General features: G+C 45.0%; 3 protein-coding genes across 3 annotated transcripts; 1 reads left to right on the forward strand and 2 right to left on the reverse strand.

The window, feature by feature from the left end:
- Window positions 1-31: 31 nt before the first annotated feature.
- LOC101755215 (calcium-dependent protein kinase 28) lies at window positions 32-4,860 on the reverse strand. Its single transcript, XM_004977198.3, has 7 exons — window positions 3,604-4,860; window positions 2,958-3,101; window positions 2,694-2,846; window positions 2,462-2,577; window positions 961-1,128; window positions 624-848; window positions 32-541 (listed from the first exon to the last, which is right to left on the reverse strand). The coding sequence occupies exons 1-7, from the start codon at window positions 4,211-4,213 to the stop codon at window positions 410-412; spliced, it is 1,548 nt and encodes a 515-aa protein (XP_004977255.1). The 5' UTR covers window positions 4,214-4,860; the 3' UTR covers window positions 32-409.
- A 3,614-nt stretch (window positions 4,861-8,474) lies between these two features.
- Window positions 8,475-11,601, reverse strand: LOC101755627 (probable sodium/metabolite cotransporter BASS1, chloroplastic). The gene is made up of 7 exons (XM_004977199.1): window positions 11,154-11,601; window positions 10,890-11,030; window positions 10,239-10,394; window positions 10,033-10,154; window positions 9,806-9,943; window positions 9,549-9,609; window positions 8,475-8,775 (listed from the first exon to the last, which is right to left on the reverse strand). The coding sequence occupies exons 1-7, from the start codon at window positions 11,538-11,540 to the stop codon at window positions 8,587-8,589; spliced, it is 1,194 nt and encodes a 397-aa protein (XP_004977256.1). The 5' UTR covers window positions 11,541-11,601; the 3' UTR covers window positions 8,475-8,586.
- A 2,804-nt stretch (window positions 11,602-14,405) lies between these two features.
- Window positions 14,406-18,149, forward strand: LOC101756025 (zinc finger protein STAR3). The gene is made up of 2 exons (XM_004977200.2): window positions 14,406-14,689; window positions 16,429-18,149. The coding sequence occupies exon 2, from the start codon at window positions 16,491-16,493 to the stop codon at window positions 17,922-17,924; it is 1,434 nt and encodes a 477-aa protein (XP_004977257.1). The 5' UTR covers window positions 14,406-14,689; window positions 16,429-16,490; the 3' UTR covers window positions 17,925-18,149.
- Window positions 18,150-19,169: the final 1,020 nt, after the last annotated feature.

Below are 19,169 nucleotides of genomic sequence, written 5' to 3' on the forward strand. Positions count from 1 at the left end.
TGACAAATGATTGTAACCATCCCTGATATTGTAATGTGAAAAACAGAGATTTTGAGAAATCATCAATAAGAAATAGGTTTGTGATGAGAACATGTTTACAAATGGATTGGTAATTCAAATGGACAGATCTAGATGCCTACCTTATAGGACAACGGCAGTGTACACTGGAAACAAAAATCAGTAATGGTACAAACCTGAGAATTATCAACAACATTCATGACAAGACAACAGGACTCCTAAGTAGCATCATAGCACCTAAATTTTGTTACACTTGTACCATAGTATGCTCTTTCCACTAACTACTAGTACCACTGCAGAAATTTAACAGCTTTTTGGTGGGCATTGGTAATAGATCAACTGCTCAATTGGCATATGGGAGCATCTGGAAAGCAGAATCCTCTGATACCAATTAGCTCTCAGCGGGCTTCAAAAGTTCACCAAGATCCACATGCAAGCTGTTCCTCATGGTCCGCCTTCCTGCTCCACCAGCATTGCCCTTTCTCATCATCGCCACAAACTCGCTATAATCAATTTGTCCATCCTGAAAAATGATGCATAATAATGAGACAATAGGACAAGTATGGAGAAGGATTCAAAGAACAAGAGGGGTTAAGAAGACCAACATTGTTTTGATCCACATCTTTGATCATATCCTCAAGATGAACATCAGAAAGACCAAACTGTTGGCATGCTTGCGAGAGCTCATCAATTGTTATGAAGCCACTCCCATCCTTGTCAAAGAATGCAAACGCTGACACCAAGCTTTCCTCCCTCTCCAGTTTATTCATGTGCAATGTAGCTGCCAAGAACTCTCCATAGTCAATGGTTCCACTGTTGTCAATATCAGCCTGATATACAAGACAAACCCAGATTACAATCTCAACGGTCCATACAATCAAAGGCTGCTACAGTGCATCTATTTTATGTGGACAATAGACTCGACGCAATAGTAGTACTTACTGCATCCATTAAAGCCTGGATTTCAGGTTCCATCAGATCCGACCCCACCCTTTTCAGACCGTTCTTCAGTTCATCATAAGTTATCGTCCCACTGTTGTCAGTATCGATCATTTTGAACAACTCCTTTAAGCCCCCGATCTCCTCCTCAGATAGGCTTTCAGCAATCACCTGCACGAACAAAAAGATTCATCTGAAAAGATCAATTTCCATGGTCATTGCACATACCATCACCTCTTATTAAACATTTGCAACCTTATGCCATGCCTGTTATGCAAGAAACCAGTTAATCTAGAGTTCAAGCAAACAATATTGTAAAACCCCATAGTGAAAAACCGAGCATTAGTTGTTTTAGAATTGTGTCAGACACTTAAGCCAAAACAAAGAACCTCTTCTCTTCCAACAAAAAGAATCTGTTTTGAAACTCCTGGTCCCTTCATTCCTTGCATCAGATGACCACTGACCATACTGCCCATGAAACCTCCTTTCCCAAAATCAAATGCTTCCTAATGCCCTTATCTGAGAACACTTGGTCAAATCCGGTGTGCCATTGCTGCTACCAATGCAACACAGCCCCAGATCTTAGCATTTACTGCTTCCTGTCACTAATATTGAAATTGTCCTCCCGAATCAACAAACAAACAAGGACAACAAGAGGTGAACATGACCAAGGCATTGTTGAACTAAGAGGGTGATGGTAGCGTAGTCACCAAGGTGGGTCAATGGGTGGAACTAGACATGAGATGTTGGCAGTGCAAACCCCACTCAATCAAGCAATAGAAGTGCACAGTTGTAATGTGTAAAACAATGAGGTCCAGTCGCTAACCAGTTTGCAGCTCACCACCATACAGATGCTCACCACCTACAGTCACTCACCTTTCTGACATCTTACCGTTGCTACCATTAGTGGCCTCCTGCTGCTAGTGTCAAGCAGTCTTTAGCCATGGGTTCAATGGCTTTTGTGGTCGGTAGTCATAGAATACCATGGCTGGCATCCAGGTCTCGCACTAGTGCAGCTGAAGGGATTGGAGACAACAGGGTTGGATCTGGGAGGACTGTTCTTTTGGAAAGAAACAGGTTCTGTGAATTGTATGAAAGGTGACATGTAGGCCAGCTTTTTTGTTTATTGGGACTGTGTGAGTGTGTGACATCGATGGTTGGTGTGGCAGAACTGCCATTAAAAAGAACAGGTGGCTAAATGACTGGTTTCAAAAGCTTTGGTTTTTAAGCAGATGTGTGTAAATTGGGCTTTCTAAAAATTAAAGGGGACAAATACAGATTTAAAGTGCACAAAAAATCCAGTTAACATGGAAAACCAGGAGAAAGAGAAAGGAAAAGATTCATATGAAGTTAACTTGAGTGCACAACACAGTAGGCAGTAAGGCAGTGTCATAATAGAAATGACGCACTGACCGTAACATTGCGGTACTGAATTTCGTTTGCAACATAATCACACATCAATGGGATAAAAGTTCTTATTTGAGAAAAATGAAGTTCTTCTTACCCTCAATGCCATCTTCTTAAGCTTGTTCATTGCAGAAAAGTTTTTCAGCCTTGACAAAACAGCAGAATCAATAGGCTTATCAGGTGCGACAGCATCATCAACAATCCATGGATGACCTGGCATAGTCAATGTCACCATGTTTAATAAGAACGAACTTCCATGACCCAGGAGCACAAGCATGCATACAGAATCTCAGACAGAGAGAGGGAGGGCATGTAGGCAGAAAACTTACATAGAACCTCATGAGCAGTCAATCTCTTCGTAGGATCCCGGATAAGCATCTTACGGACTAGATCTTTAGCACTATCAGAGATACTTGGCCATGGTTCAGATTCCAAGTCAAGTTTGCCTCGCAAAATCTGCCTGAAGATTCCAGCTTCACTTTCTGAAAGGAGGGGGAAACAGGAAGATTTTACATATGGAAACATGCTAATATCAGTAAACGACAATCAATCTCAACGTAGAAATTCAATGGTTGGAATAACAAACAATTTACCTGCCCAGAATGGGGGTACACCACATAGCAAAATATACAGAATAACTCCAGCACTCCAGACATCAGCTTCTGGGCCATAGCATTTCTGGAGCACCTCAGGGGCAACATAATAGGGGCTACCAACAACGTCAGCAAATTTGTCACCTGGAGATATAGCAAGGAATATCTTTCAGTGTGTGTTCTGTTAATCACTTCAAGCAAAACAGAATAAACCACAGCATTAACTGAAGACTTCATTAAACACTACTTTAACCACAACACCACATTTGTCACAAAATCTGTTACAGTTCTACGAGAGAAGACAGTTCTTGCCATCAACCTTGAAAGGCTTATTGGCCTATTGCTATTGACAAGTATTCTAGTTGCAACGCAGATTTATTTGTCCCCAGTACTAATATATACTAGTTCTCATGTTAGCAACATTTTGACAGGGATTCTTTATATTCTAACAAAATGAGCCACATATGGAAATGAAATGTTAACATGCTTGCTGGTGTATCAAAACTATCTATGAAGAGCAGTACTCCCTACCAAACCCAATGCTAGCAGTTAGCGCGCATACCATTGCCGCATCAAGTGAACCAAATAGCAACATTGTACAGCACAAATATTAAACGTCAGCACAAACAATTGCACAGATACGCACCGGGCTTGTAGAACACCGATAGCCCAAAATCAGTGGCCTTGAGCGGGGCATCCTCTGCAGTGCTCGCGAAGAGGAAGTTCTCCGGCTTGAGGTCCCGGTGCATGACGCCGAGCGAGTGGCATCCCTCCACCACCCCGACGATCGTCCTGATGAGCTGCGCGGCGGCGCGCTCGCTGTAGTGTCCCTTGGCGACGATGCGGTCGAAGAGCTCGCCGCCGGCGCAGAGCTCCATGACGAGATGCACGAAGAGCGCGTCCTCGTAGGCGCCGCGGATGCGGACGACGTTGGGGTGCTCGGAAAGGTGGTGCATGATCTGGATCTCGCGCCACACGTCCTCGTAGTCCTCGCGGCACAGCAGTTTGCGCTTGGGGATGGATTTGCAGGCGTACTCGGCGCCGTCCGCCTTGCCCACGCACTGGTACGTGGTGCCGAACTGCCCCTGCCCCAGCTTCTTCCCGATGCGGTAGTGGTCGCGCACGTTGTCCGTCTTGTGCGGCAGCACCGACGCCGGCCGCCCCGCCGACCCCGTCGTCACCGGCGGCGGCAGCCGGGCGTGCGCATTGGCGCCGCCCGCCTTTCCCCTGCCCGGGCCTTGCGGGTCCGGCTGCATTTCCTTTCGCCGGCGGTGATTCCTCCCCGGATCAAGAACCGTAACCGTACGGACGGCCTGCCCTTCCTGGAAAAAACCGCGGCGAGGCTCGACGAATTCGCACCGTCGACCAATCAGAAATGGAAACCTTTTCCAATTCCGGCTACTATTCTGGGAGCTTTCCGGGGAAATCTACACGGATTGGAACCGAATAACTCGAAGGATTGGATCTTGGCGTGGGGGGCTCTCGCCTTTGGGGATTCCTGGGGAAATGGCCGACGAATTGGGCGCGACAGAGGAGCTTTAGCGGAGGTTTATGCGGCCGCGCAGGCCGAAGAACAGAGGAGAAACGCCAACAGGAAGGCGAAGATGAGGAGCAACGGGATTGCTCTGTTCTTCTCTCCCCTCTGGGATTGATGGATTGGTTCCTGCGGGGGATTTAAGGAGAGGTCACATGCCAAGGTTGGATTTTTCCTCCATGTGAGGGTGGAAATCTACACGGCTAGGTTTGGTGATTGCTCGGGCCTTGGATTGGGTCTACAAATGGGAACGGATCGCTAGGGCATGTGGGGGAGCATGTCGGTGGTTATCGCCTTCGCCTCCCTTCGCGAGGAGAGAGCGCAGAGGGGGGAGGGGGGAGGAGAGAGGAGGAAGACAACGTGGTCGGAAACTACCCCTTTCCATTACTTTTCTATTTCTTTTATTTATTTATCTAATAGTTTATCACTACATTGTTGGAGCTTCTGTTTAATATACTAAAATTTTTGTATCATCTTTTTATACAAATATACTGAAGTTATCTGAAAACTTGAAGGTCTATTTAGGGCACCCTTATTATCAAATTAATCGTGGCACGTCGTCAGGATTCGAAATTATTTCCATAATTTGTTTTCAGTTGGTAAGATGCTACGTTAGCACAATTATCCAATCCTACGAGGTGCCAATAATGGGAAAACTCATCTACAACTAGTTCATCAATTATGATAGGCGTCGATCACCAAATTCCCAGCTTATCCAATTTGAGGCTGTGGGACTATTGCTATGCAGGACTGTAGGAGTATGGCAAGAAACTCTCCAACCTCTCAATGAGGCCTCCGTTCAATTAGACTGAGAGCTCATATCTCACCGGGCCCTATCATGATTGTTGAAGGCAATGGCATGCTAGTGCTACAATACAATATGCACATTTCTTCTAATGAGTTGCCACTCTTTGGCACATGTCCTTGTACATTTTCACCGATCAGACATTGCAATGTTTTCTTTCGTGAAAGTGGCTAGGTGTTAAAAATAGTAATCTTGTTGGGCCTGTTGATTAATTAAAACTTATTTGACAATGAAAGCCAACCTGCGCAAAGACGAAAATGAAGCCCATTTGCCATGGCACTGGTAAGTCCTGACCTATCTCGAAAGATCATTTCCGTGGGGGGTACCGTACTATAGTGGTATGGAACTACCACTTTTGCAGACGCATATCCTAATGATTCCTTTTAAAATTTTGCAGAGATGCATGAGAAGGAAGGTGCCAAGACGTGCAATGGGATGAACACTAATACTAAACAAAGACACAACACGCATGTATAAAAATAAAATCTAAAACGATAGTGAAAGCCGTTCATTTTCAATGGGATAACATGCGTCCCCACTAACCACGCATTGATCTAATGATCTCCTTGTCGTCTTTGACTTTTTGCACCAAACTCTTGGGCAAGTCTTCCGACGAACAAAAGCGTTAGAAAACATTGCAGATATGATAGGACTCTGTCCATAACCTTCTGAAATTGATGTTGCCTGCTTACACGAATAAAATGCCAAATAAGCATAGTGACCCGTCTTGATTTCTGTTCATGTATACACTGTACTACATTTGTCAAATTAATCTTCGATGTTGCTCCAAGTTTTAAGCCAGCTAGTGTTCTAACATGTTAATCATCATTAGGCTTGCGGTCTCGTCTGTGTTCTTTTCCCTTTTGAAATTATAATGCCAGGTGGCAATAATGAACATAAAAAAACAAGAGCACATTATTTTGTGTGTCGATCATACCCAACAGTCATGATGTAATTTATTCCCCATCATCTCATAGCCTCTTTTTATTAAAAAAAAAAAGTGTGTCAAGTTAAACGAATCGTGATGCGGACATTTGGATATCATCTTGATCGTCGTCTCTTCAAGGAAAACCATAATGCGAATACTGGAGTGGTTGCTCGCATTTTTTTTCTGAATTTATTTCATGAAAAAGGAATAGTTATACCATCTTCATACATAAAAGAATTATTATTGTTTTATTTTTTGAAAACATAAGAGAAGAACCAATGCTATAGCCATGACTCACAAATTACAGGACGAAGCTGATTTCAACGTAAGTGTAGAATTTACTGTAAGAATTACCACTTCTCTTTTGGATTGGGGCATTGGGCTGTGCATTGGCAACTACGAGGCAGTCAGGTAGAGATTAGTTAAATATCTAATCACCGATCAGTGTGAATTAACTTTATTAATCTCCACTTGAACAAAGGTAGCCGACATCAGCTTCGGCAAAGTAACATAAACAAAGGGAAGCCAAGTCAGAACCATTGCCTGTTCTCTGCGAGGGTTAGAGAGAAAAACAGCCATTGCTAAAAGCAACATGCCATATGAATGGGTCATGGATTTATCAGGAGGCACTGCCAAGATCGTCATGCCTCTCTTTTTTACGCTCAGGAATCATACCAAACCATATCAAGGATAAATTCTTTGCGCACATGGCTCAACAGCAACAGAGAGAGCAAGATATGCTCTTTGGAGCTCTACTCTACATTGCCACAATTCCTTGCTTCAAAAAAACATTACCAAAAGTCCATTGTCAGTCAGATTCATGCTCACTAATATATTTTTAACATATTTGACCGCGCAGTTTGCAATCAGCCTAATGGCCAAGTGGAGGATGCTTTTTTTTAAGAGCAATGCAAATGGAGGATTTTATACAAATTTGACCGGTCAAGCCTGATGAATCATTCACATGATAGCTTCCTTTGACCATATGATGCTAAGTTGCTAGCCACTGACCAAGATTCAGAAAATCGAAACCTGATCTGGACATGCTACGGTGTTGACATTCCAGGATATTATCATGCGACTCCAGGAAAAACACAAAATAAATATGATAAATGGTTCTCATAATCCTACAGCTGTCCTGTTCATAGTGTTGATCAGACCTTCAAACATCTCTGAACAGCATAATTCAGCTCCCAGAAAAACAACCAGTGATCCACTTGATTCCACAGCTGTCCCATAGATTTATTTTGCTCAGAATCTATAAACAAGTCTGCAGTCTTGTGTCTAAGGATGAGGAGGAGAAGGATAGAGATCAGACTGTTCTCATGGTTCCATGAACCCCACCAACCAGCACATTTCTTTCCATGTGGGTTGCTGCAACCTTGGATGATCATTGCCACAAGTGCATCGATGCAATGGTACATGCCCTTGACTGATGCCATTACACCCTGCCTCCTAGTGCACTGACAATAACAGCCAGATCAAAACAGGGGCATAGGGTTTTGTTTGCAGTCACATGCAAAATTATTCCTCTGGTTGCAGAAGTGAGAAGGGGACCATGTATGATGGTCCTGGACTAAAATGGATCCTGCAACTCTAATGAGGCTCAGCCCAACAAAAAAGTTTTTTTAGAGCTAAACAGGCTCTCCTGGAGCTCTAAAGAAATATCAAATATAGGTGGCTGCATCAATCCTAGACTAAGATCGCAATTTTAGGAGTGACTTTTTTTTAATGTATTTCATAGCACTATTGCAAGCCAGATTTCCTGTCCTTAAGCCAGCATTCTGCCATAAGTCAACAGAAACAAATAGCTTGCTTCAGAAACCTGGTTATGGAGAACCAGTGGCCTCACCTCAGATGAAGGCAACCCAAGTCCTACCTTTGAATGCCAATTGGAGATTTTTAACACATCACATTATGAACAATATAAGTAATTTCATGAGACACTGCACAGATTACAAACATAATGTGGGTTCTTTCTCCCCTAGTTTGCAGATGTGTATAGTACAGTTTCTTGACTTCCAACTTGGAGTGATATTATATGACATCATACCTCCTCAAGTTTGAGTTATTGATTCTTGAGACAAAAGTTAACTGTTCCAGATTTTTTTTCCTTCACTAACTTAATTTAAGATCCAGATTGGCCTACATAAGCAAGACTGTAGTTGCTTTTTCCTTTTTAAAAAAGAATGTTGTTATTTCAAAGCTTACGAAGGCAGTAAGTTTCCAGAGTTATCGACAGTATCCACAAAACAGAACAAGGGCACGATAAATAAAGTAAAAGGAGACATGGTTTCAACACCACGCATGTTTGTGGAGAAGACATGACAGAGGAGATTAAGCACACAACAGTAAGAGTTGATCATGCATTGTGCATGCCGGTGGTTTCATTCTCTAAATCAGAAGGTGTGATATACTGCCATACAAGACCTAGTGTGCTACCCATTATGTTCATGATGACAGCTGAGAGTGCAGGTGGCAGGGAAACCAAGGGTGAGGAGAAATGTGCAGCTGCTAACACTACCCCTAAGGACGAATTTTGCATTCCTACCTGCAATCCAGAGAAAAAAGAAGGCCATTGAACATTTTTCATCGTATTCAAATTAAGTCTCTTAATCATAATTCTGAAAGACAATCAGGTAGGAAGCATTCTAAAAAAATAAAACATGGTCAAGGCAACAGAATTATGGTTTTAAGATTTCTGATACTATGATTGGAATTTGTAACAGTCTGCCAGTACTAATCCCTACATTCACAAATAAGTGATGTTTTTAGACAACACGTGCATGCAAAAAAAAATTGCAGCATTGTACACTATTTTCAACATATACTTATAAGGGCAAGTAAATTTATACACATTATGAAAGTACTTTTCAAGATATAAGGCCAATATGAACAGTGGTGGAGGGTAGTGGAGGCCAAAAGGGGCCATGCACCCCCCTTCACCCCGGCATTGATGTGAAGCTCCGCTACTGAATATGAACATTCATAGGGACACCAATAGCCCAAGTTTACGATATCCAAGTGCATGCATACCGAAATGCCACTTATTTTTTTACTAGAGCAGAAGGGTACTTGAGTCATAGCCTCATAGGAGAGGACTAATTTACACAATCTGTTGACTGATAATCTGATGTTTGTGACTAGTCAGCTACTCAATCCTCCCAAGTACTTTACACCTCTTAATATGAAATGCTAGTGTGCTGGAAGACTTGCTTGGTTTGTTTATTTTATTATACACATGGTTTCAACAATGAATATGCTTCTTCGTTTTACTGGTCATATTAATTGGGAAATATGGTTAGATCTGGTCAGGATCCATACCTCAATTGATATTGCTCTCCTTTGTTTTTCTTTCAAACCACTTATAGCTGCTGCTGTATACCTGTTTGTTATAGAGCCAACTAAACAATTAGACATCTGGATGACAAATGTCAGTAACTTGTAGCTTACTGAATTTTGATGGTTCACACCAAGTTCTGTTCTACTATACTCTTTTTTTAATGAAAAAAAACCATAAGATACAAAATTTGTGAATTGCATCACACATAAAAGGGTACAGTATGCATTCTTGTGCTCACCCAACAAAGAAACCAGCAAAATGCAGCAAGGAGACAGAGAGCATGACAACTCCGATATCCCCAGAGAAGAAGTTTCCATTCACAGAAGATGCATCAGCAATTGTTGAACTTAGGCGTACAAAATTCTCAGAGAAGACACTGTAACATTGAAAGATAAAGGGTAAAAGGATGCACGGTTTCTCCTATTCCCAAGCCAAAATAACATGGCAAGTTTGAAGGATCTGAACCTGCAAGCCAGAAGCGATGAAGCCAAGACTGCCATCAGAGGTGCAAAAGGAGTCACAAATTGAACTATCGATGGGAATGCTGTTTGTATAGAAGAACCTAATAGAATTGGGGCAACAACCACCTGAAGAAGGAAAAAAGATCAGAGACAGACAAAACTAACTATGAGTAAAATCTTGCTATGAACTAATGGCGTCAGAAATTTCACCTGCAAAGTACTGAGAGAAAGCTTAACAGCATCCACAGGAATGTAAGCACCAGCTAGAACTTTTGTTAAGAGAGGGGTAAGGAACACAGCAGCAAGAGTGCTGCAGACAGTCATCACGATGGATAACGGAACATCGCCTTTAGCAACTAAAGTCACCTGAACCACTATAGGAAACAATTAGGTCAGTGCATAGGAGGACACATCTAGGAGAGAAGGATCATGAGGCAGAAAAACGGAACTGCTTATAACTGTTAACAAATCGAAACAATTTTTCAATTTTCCAGAAGTTTGGTAGCATTGTCCTGTAAATAGGTGAACATGTACACTTCTGTAGGCAACATAAAAAAGGATCAAGTGTCAGTGCATGTCGGAACATCAGACGTTGGCTTCTCCAGAAGCTAAAACAACCAAGTACTCAACTCCCATTTTTGTTTCAAAAAAAAAAGGTACTCAACTCCCATTTCAATGAACAAATGCATCTGAACTCTCAATTGCATAGCCATTCTTAATTTAGCCCTTCAAGCAATCAGTTCACTTGAGTACATAACTGGCAAAGTTAAGTTCACTATAAAACAATAATACTAAAGGGGAAATCCACACTCTTAATAGAAATACGGAGCGTGACAAACTGAATTCAGCTGACAATCTTACCACATTGGATGCAGTTCCACCAGGACAGCATCCTAGCAGGATAAGGCCTGCAGAGAGGGATGGGGGGAGCCCCAGCGCGCGGCTAATGATCGCCCCAAACACAGGCATTACGGTGTACTGCGCGGCGCACCCAAACAATATCTGCAGCACAGAGACGAACCAAGATTGCAATGGATCGGCAATTCGGCATGGAGCAAATGCCATCAATCAGAGGATCAAGCTTCTAGGAAGCAAGGAAGGGATGGGTTTGCACCGGTCACGTACGGAGAGGGGCCTGTCGCGGAGGAGTGCGGCGAAGTCCCTGAGGTTGAGGGTGAGGCCCATGGCGAGCATGATGAAGCCGAGCGTGGCGGTGTACGACCCCGGCGCCATGTCGACAAACCACCGGAACGCCTCGGGCCGCGCGACGGCGACGGAGGCGCCCGCCGTGACGTAGGCCGGGTACAGCCCGGCCGCCGTGGCAAGCGCCGCGTGCCACCGCGGCGCGGGCGGGGGCGCCGGCTCCGCGAGGCATTGGACTCGTCGGAGGGCGGAGGGAAGGCGCCGGCGCTTGGTGAAGAGGAGAGGGAGACACGGCCGTGGCACCGGCCGGGATACCGATCTCGCGGACGGGAGGGGGCGGAGGGATACGGGGAGGAGGAGGGGAGCCATGGCGACGGTGCCGCGGCGGTTTGTCTTTATCCGGTGCGCGCGCGGAGCGGTTGGGGGCGGCCACGACCGCACGAGTAATAAAGTGTCAAAGTGAAGTGTAGCACAGATTTTTATGGCACGCAGCGTCCGAAGGCGGATTTTTGGAATCTACGTCTTCGCTGCGTCGAGGCTGGTTTCACGGCTCTTGCCTAGTGGGAAAGAATCTACGTCTTCGTTTACTATGCCCTGACCAAGCAAGCCGTGGAGTAGTGATGAAAGATGTCCAGGTATACAAGTATAGTAAGATGTGTCCATTTTGCTGAACTATATTGCTACATGCAAAGACAGCGCAGTAGTGTTTGCCTCTTGATGCCACGCTGCATACAAAGTACGTTGGAAACCTCACTAGCCATTTTGCTAGTTGAATTGGCATATGGAGGAAATTGCATATACTGATACACAATTCTGTTTTGCGAAAAAAATGCATACACAATTCTAGCGTGATACTCTATAAACATAACATAAAGAGCCGCCTCTTCTGTTGAATAACGGGCCGTATCAGCGATGAAATTTTGTTTGCACAAGCACAATATTGATCTAACTAATGTGAAATTTATTTTCACAATATTGATCTACCGCTGGAGTAGTCGGGTACAAATATTTCCCTCGCATACGACGCCTAATTAGCATTGAGGTACACCGAGTTACTTAGATCCTGTTTCTAAAATTTTAGCTGGTTAAATTTAACTACTAAGGATCCAAACAGGTCCATCTAAAACTCAGCTTAAACTTTAGCTACAACCCAGAAATCTAACCTAGAAATCTTGCGGTCCCCGCGAGATTTTGAGCTAAACCACCTAAAAGTGGTGAAAGACCGTAGTAATACCTAGTGTTCAGCGTACTTACCCACCGCCACTGCAGTAAATGCTCCCCCCTCCCCCGTTCGCTCGATCCCATTAAAGAGGCAAACAGAGAAGAGCAGCAGGTCTTGGCACCCGGGAAAATGATGCTGGCGCCAACAAATCGAGCAGATGAAGGGGCAATTAGATGAAGGGTAGTATGGTCACAAATTAGCAATTAGCTGGAGGATCCAAACTTTAGCTAGTTAAAAAGGGCATGTATCGTTAAACTTTAGTTGGAGCGGATCCAAATAGGGTCTAAGATTATGTTGGGAGACCCCTGCTAAAAATTACTCCCTTCATTCCAAATTATGAGTCATTTCAACTTTTTTGAAGAGATAAATTATTTTATGTTTAACTAAAATTACAGAGAAGATCACAAAAAATTATGACAGCGGATAGATATACTATGAAAATATATTTAATGAAGAAACTAATGGTAACTATTTAGTATCATGAATGTTAGTACTTTATTGTATAAATTTGGTCAAATTTAAAATATTTTGACTGTCAAAAAATTAGAATAACTTATAATCTGAAATGGAGGGGGTAACCGCTAAAAATTAGCCGGCAGGCTCCAAACGGGGCATCTAAAAGCCGTCTAATTTTTATCCAAGTGCCCAGCTCGTTAGCTGCTTCAGCCGAGCTAAAAGCAACTAAAAGCGACTAAAAGCTGCTCACGGATGGACAAAGACCCAAATGCCCTCACATGCACAGCACAGGGAGGGGGGCAAGAGCGCCACACGGGGGACTAGGCTTTTTGCCTGGCTACCCTTTAGTCCAGGTTGGGATGTTTGAATATGAGGTGTTAAACTTTAACAGTGTCATATCAGATGTTCAGATGCTAATTAGGAGAATTAAACATGAGCTAATTATAAAACTAATTGCAGAATCCTGTGCTAATTCGCGAGATGAATTTATTAAGCCTAATTAATCCATCATTAGCAAATAGTTACTGTAGCACTACATTGTCAAATCATGGACTAATTAGGCTTAATAGATTCGTCTCGCGAATTACACTCCATATGTGGAATTAATTTTATAATCAGCCTAAATTTAATACTCCTAATTAGTATCCAAACATCTGATGTGACATGTGTTAAATTTTAACACCCTGTATCAAACAGCTATGCACTAAACTTAGCTAGCCAAACAAGGTATAAGTGAAGTACACTATACGCAGCTAGCAAACAGGGTCTAAGTGAAGTACACTATATGCAAAGGATGGACACTTGCATAATCGATCATGTGATGCCACTGTCATAGGCATCTGCGCACGCTCGTGTACTAAGGGTGTGTTTGGTTTGGAGACGAGATGGGATGGGACGATCCTGTCCCCATTTTCATGGATGGGACGGTTCCATTTCATGTTTGGTTGAGAAGGATAAGTCCATCCTAATTTTTTATTTGGCACGAGGGATCGAGAGGATGGGATGGATAACGATTTTAACACCGTTAGACACAGTAAATAGACCCCACCTGTCAATGGACCCTATTTGTCATTGTCTATCTATTTTTTTCAATTATCTTCTTCCATCTCCATCTCCTCCTCCATCCCCAGCTTGCTCGAGCCGCCAGTCGGGGAGCAGCTCGCTCGGCCACGCCAGCCGCACTCGAGCTGGCCCACGCCGCCCGTGAGCTCCAGCTCGCCCGCACTAGCCGTGTCAGAGGTGTCAGAGGTCACATACCTGTGGCCGTTGCCGCTGACTCGATTCACTCCGCCGTCGTCGAGATCCAAGCTCGCCAGAGCTCGTCGCCGTGGGCCTCTGCTCGCCCCGCCGACCATGGAGGGCGCCGCGGAGCTCACCCGCCGCCGGCCCTTCACGCTCGCCCCCGCCGACCCTTCCCGCGACTGCGTTGAAGTGGGACAATCCTATCCGCTCGTTTTGAGCCAATTGAGTCGTCCCACATCTGCACCGAATATTCCACTATAAATGGACTCGTCCTGTGCCTCCTAACCAAATACTAGCCAAGACTATCCTATTCAATCCCGTTCCATCCTCGAAACCAAACACACGCTAAACAAATCGAGCGAGCGGGCACGGGCAGCAGAGGCAGCAACGCAGGTGAGAGGTGAGGTGACGAGCAGCAGCCAAGAGGATGGATCGGGACTCTCGAGGTCGAGGGGGGCAATTATTTACCCCTCCCCCCCGCCTCATCGTACCTGCCCCCGCCTTGGTCCCCGGCTCCTTCCTCCTCATCGTACCTGCCCCCGGTTCATGGTGACGACCTCCGCCGACGCCTGCTGCTCCTCCGGCTCATCCTCTTTTGGTATGTCACTGGCGACTCGCACGCTTGAGCTTGAGGCGATTCCTTCCTGGCAAGGGTGTCTCGCTTTTGTTTTGCTTGATTCTTCGAGAGGGCGTTAGTTCTGTCTTGAGATCTCGACAAGAGGAACGGATCGGATGTTCTTGGTACAATTAAGGAAAATTTGGGTTTGCGACACTGAAAGATCCATGTTTTAGAAATTTACCAGCGAACTGATGTGGTACGCTTTAATACCATTGAAAAAGATTCCACCTGTCAAGAAATATACCATTCCGTGACATTTTTCATCCATCCCACGTCATCTCCGTTATTTCCTGTTCATCTTCTCCGTCTCTGGCGCAAGCGCCGCGCCCAGGTTGTTGGCGGCAGCCCGCAGGCCGCCGTGCCTCAACCTACTCAACCCATGGCCACGCCTCACATCAGCTCCACCTTGCCCCATAGCCGCGCAACAGTTTGGCTTGGCCGCAGGCCGCCGCTCTGCCCGCGCATCAACCCACTTCTTCGCCCCCAGCTCGGCTCGGCCACTGCGCCCAAGCTAGCTTCCAGCCATGGCTGCCCCAGCTTGGCTACGCCAAAGTCCGCCGGGAGCCAACTGTGTCCCGTCACACGGCACCTCTCCCCGTCGGGCTCAAGTACATTATGTCACCTGCAGAGGAGCTGAATGGATTCGTGTTCCATTGAGGATGAAGCCGATTTAGAGCTGGGCACTGAGGATTTGCAGCTCGCTGCCTGCTACTGCTGTAGTACATGCCATGGCAAGGGAATTAGATCCTGCAGTGGCAGCACCCAGACCCAGCACGCATCAGCAAGGGCCCTTCACTTCCTGACCAATGAAAGCAGCAAGCACATGCGGCTCGCCGGCTCCTCTGGTTTGGTTGGAGGGGGAGCAGCTCCTCCGTTCACTGGTTGGAGAGAGAAGAAAGGTTGAGAGCCAAACGGCAGAAGGAAGAGAAATAGTGAAGAAACGGCAGTATGGATGGAAAACGTGACCGAGTGGTAAAATTCTAAACGGCGACATCTGTTGATGGTATTAAAGTGTACCGGAATGATTCGATGATAAATTTCTAAATCATGAATCTTTCGGTGTCACGAACCCAATTTTTCCTACAATTAAAGGTCCTGGTGTTCTTCTCCCATCAAGGAGATCGATTGGCTTTAAGACGACCAAGCCTTTCACCCCCTTTCTTTTATTATTGTGCCGTCAATTTTCGTGAAATCTTTGGCTCCTCTGAACCAAAGATGGCCCCTTTATGCAAAGGTCAGTTTTTTTTCCTCCTACGAGGCTACAAGTACATCATAGTGTGCAGTAATTAGTGGTGAAGTACGGTCTCTACCCAAACTACAAATACTCCAGCTTGGAGTACATCATGGTCTCATTAGTACGACCGCACTGCTTGGAGTGCTGAGCTAACTTGTTGGATTAGTGGAGTGTTGGAAGTTTGGTACCATTTATCTTCATCTGGCAACAAAACAATCTGAGTAATCAAATATGCTAATTTCTTTGTTTGCTCCTCTCTTTGCCTTAGGACCTAACTCGTCATCTGAATTACACTTGAAAATTTTATAAGTACCTGCCTCAACCTCTTGGGCTGTGTTGAAATTTTCTACATGCTGTTTATACCCATCAATCAGCTAATACGTTGAGCCTATATATGCACTCGAGCATCTGCGAACCATGAATGCTCAAATCTGCAGGTTGGTTGGTTCTAATGGTCTTTCATTTGAACTCTTCTTTTTTGCAGAGTGCAGACTAGAGTCTCCCTCTGAATTCAAAAGCGAGATTTTTTTTGGAAGTTGATCGTAGATGGATCACAGTCAGAACCACATCCATGGCCAATCTGCTGCGAACTTCTGCTACCAGTTCGGTTCAGACAATCCGTTCCTTGGCATGGGAGTTCAGCAACCATTTGCGTCATTCACCTCGCCATTTGGTGCCACTCCATCCACCAACATTCCCCACATGGATTGGAACCCGGCTACCATGCTAGACAACCTTACCTTCATTGAGGAGAAGATTCGGCAAGTGAAGGATGTAATCCGTACAATGGTGGACGATGGTGGCCAACGCCCAGGGGAGCTCGCTCAGCAGCAGCAGGTGGTCAATGCAGACCTGACATGCCTCATTGTTCAGCTCATCTCTACTGCCGGTAGCCTTCTCCCATCACTAAAGAACTCGACCTTTCTGAGCCACCCCCAAGCTGGACATATGGGCATCGTTAACCATGTTGGGTCGAGCTCGAGCTTCGTTCCTAATGTGACAACCATTTCTGAAGAGAACAAGGAGGAAATGTGTGGCCCTGAGGACTACGAAGAACTTTTCAAGGGTTTCACTGATGGCGCACTGGAAGGAGGCATTGAAATTGGCAATGTTCTTGTCGAGGAGCAGGATGCAAAGGATGGCGATGAAGGTGGTGATGTTGGCATGGATGGAGAGAGCTTACCGCCGGGCTCTTATGAGTTACTGCAGCTGGAGAAGGATGAGATATTGGCCCCACACACGCACTTCTGCTCCATCTGCGGAAAGGGTTTCAAGAGGGATGCGAATCTGCGAATGCACATGAGAGGGCATGGTGATGAGTACAAGAGCCCTGCCGCACTAGCCAAGCCACCTAGAGACGCAAGCGCAGAGCACGAACTGGTGAGGAGGTACTCTTGCCCATTTGTAGGCTGCAAGCGGAACAAGCTGCACAAGAACTTCCAGCCCCTCAAGACGATCCTGTGCGTGAAGAATCACTACAAGAGGAGCCACTGTGAGAAGAGCTACACCTGCAGCCGGTGCCACACAAAGAAGTTCTCGGTCATGGCCGACCTCAAGACGCACGAGAAGCACTGCGGCCGGGACAAGTGGCTGTGCTCGTGTGGAACAAGTTTTACAAGGAAGGACAAGCTTTTCGCACACGTAGCTCTGTTCCAAGGACACACCCCGGCGTTGCCAACAGAGGAGCCAAAGACTTCTTCAGACCAGATCAGTCGCGTAGGGAGCCACCAGGAACCAGCGAAACTCCCAAGCTCCATGGGCAGCAGCTTCGTGTGGGGTACCTCCTCAGGTAATGAAAATGCCCTGGATATCAAAGGGGTCGATGGCTGCAGCGATGACTTCCTCTCGACAGCGAACTTTGGTTCCTTCAATTTCAGTTTCGGGCCAGCTGATGGATTTACAGGAGAGCCTTCTGGCAGCTCATTCTCAATGCTGCCTTCTGAGCACTTCCAGAGTGCTCAAAAGAAGGGGAAGAACTAGACATAGATAATCTCGGGAAGCTTCAGATAGAATTGATGGTCAGCTTCAGATGGACCATAATCATTGCTCTTGTTTTGCATCATTTTCCACTGTAGTATAACATCACCTTTTCTTCCATGGCATTGTACTTGGCTTCGAAGTTCTCGCGGTCATGTTCCTAGCTTCTTGTATCCTGTGAACTACTCTTATTATTCCTAGTCTATTGAGCTTCCATCTTGCCTCCTATGTCCAATGTGCGTGAATGATTGATTCCTACCGTTAAATACTTTTTGAGGTAGCAACTACAGTGCTTCTGATTAGCATCCCCACTTCAAAGTAGTATCAGTCAATGAGACTGCTGATATCTTAAGAGATATGTGTGCAGAAAAAGTGATGAGGATTTTTATCACATTCTTTTTTCAGCTATTATGTTTAATACAGTAACATGAACATGTTTGGAGTCTAAACCGTGCCTTCATTGCTGGAGTGCTGCAAAGCACATGGTGATGCTGGAGCTGGAAAAGCATGGGAAGCAGTTAGCCACTGATCTTTTTCAGTTACCTTTGCATAACGTATGAGAGCCTGCAATTTCTTTTGCTGTGATCTGATCTCTCTGCTAGTTGTTTGACCTCTTGGGAATCTGGTGCTATCTCACAGACTGACAGACAAGATCAAGGATTCAGGGATCGCCATGTTAGTGCCTGACCAAGCAAGTATCAGCGTACCATGGGTTATGAGCAGTCTGCACCACGGAAGCACATGCCATGTGGCCTGCACGCTCGTGCAGCCCACGATCTGTCGATCGATGTGCGTGCAAGTTATCAGGGTGATGCGTGGATCGATGCCACACGATCTCGTGTCAGTCAGGCCGCGATTCATTCTGCCCCTTTACGGAGCCAATTGGCAACGAGCAGGTGTATGAGCATCACTATACAAGTTGCTTTAGAGCATCACTATCAAGTATAAAAACATCCGAAACCTTCCCCCGTGATATGAGTAGTATACATGAGTAATACGGTTAGTATAAGGGTACCATGGTAAAAGAACATAAATGAAATTACTATAATTTTATTTTTGACACTAGCATAAAATTTAAAAGACCATTCCATTTGAAATATCACTTTTTACTATGTAATAATTACTAAATTATCCATAATAATGAATAATTAGATCTTATATATACTATATACCACTACCACTAAGTAATAGTATTATGTACCGTAAAAGAGCTCAAGCCTTTAACCTGGTCTTAAGGAAAGAGAAAAG

Source organism: Setaria italica, chromosome VII (assembly GCF_000263155.2).
Source record: "Setaria italica strain Yugu1 chromosome VII, Setaria_italica_v2.0, whole genome shotgun sequence".
Classification (NCBI taxonomy): domain Eukaryota; kingdom Viridiplantae; phylum Streptophyta; class Magnoliopsida; order Poales; family Poaceae; genus Setaria; species Setaria italica.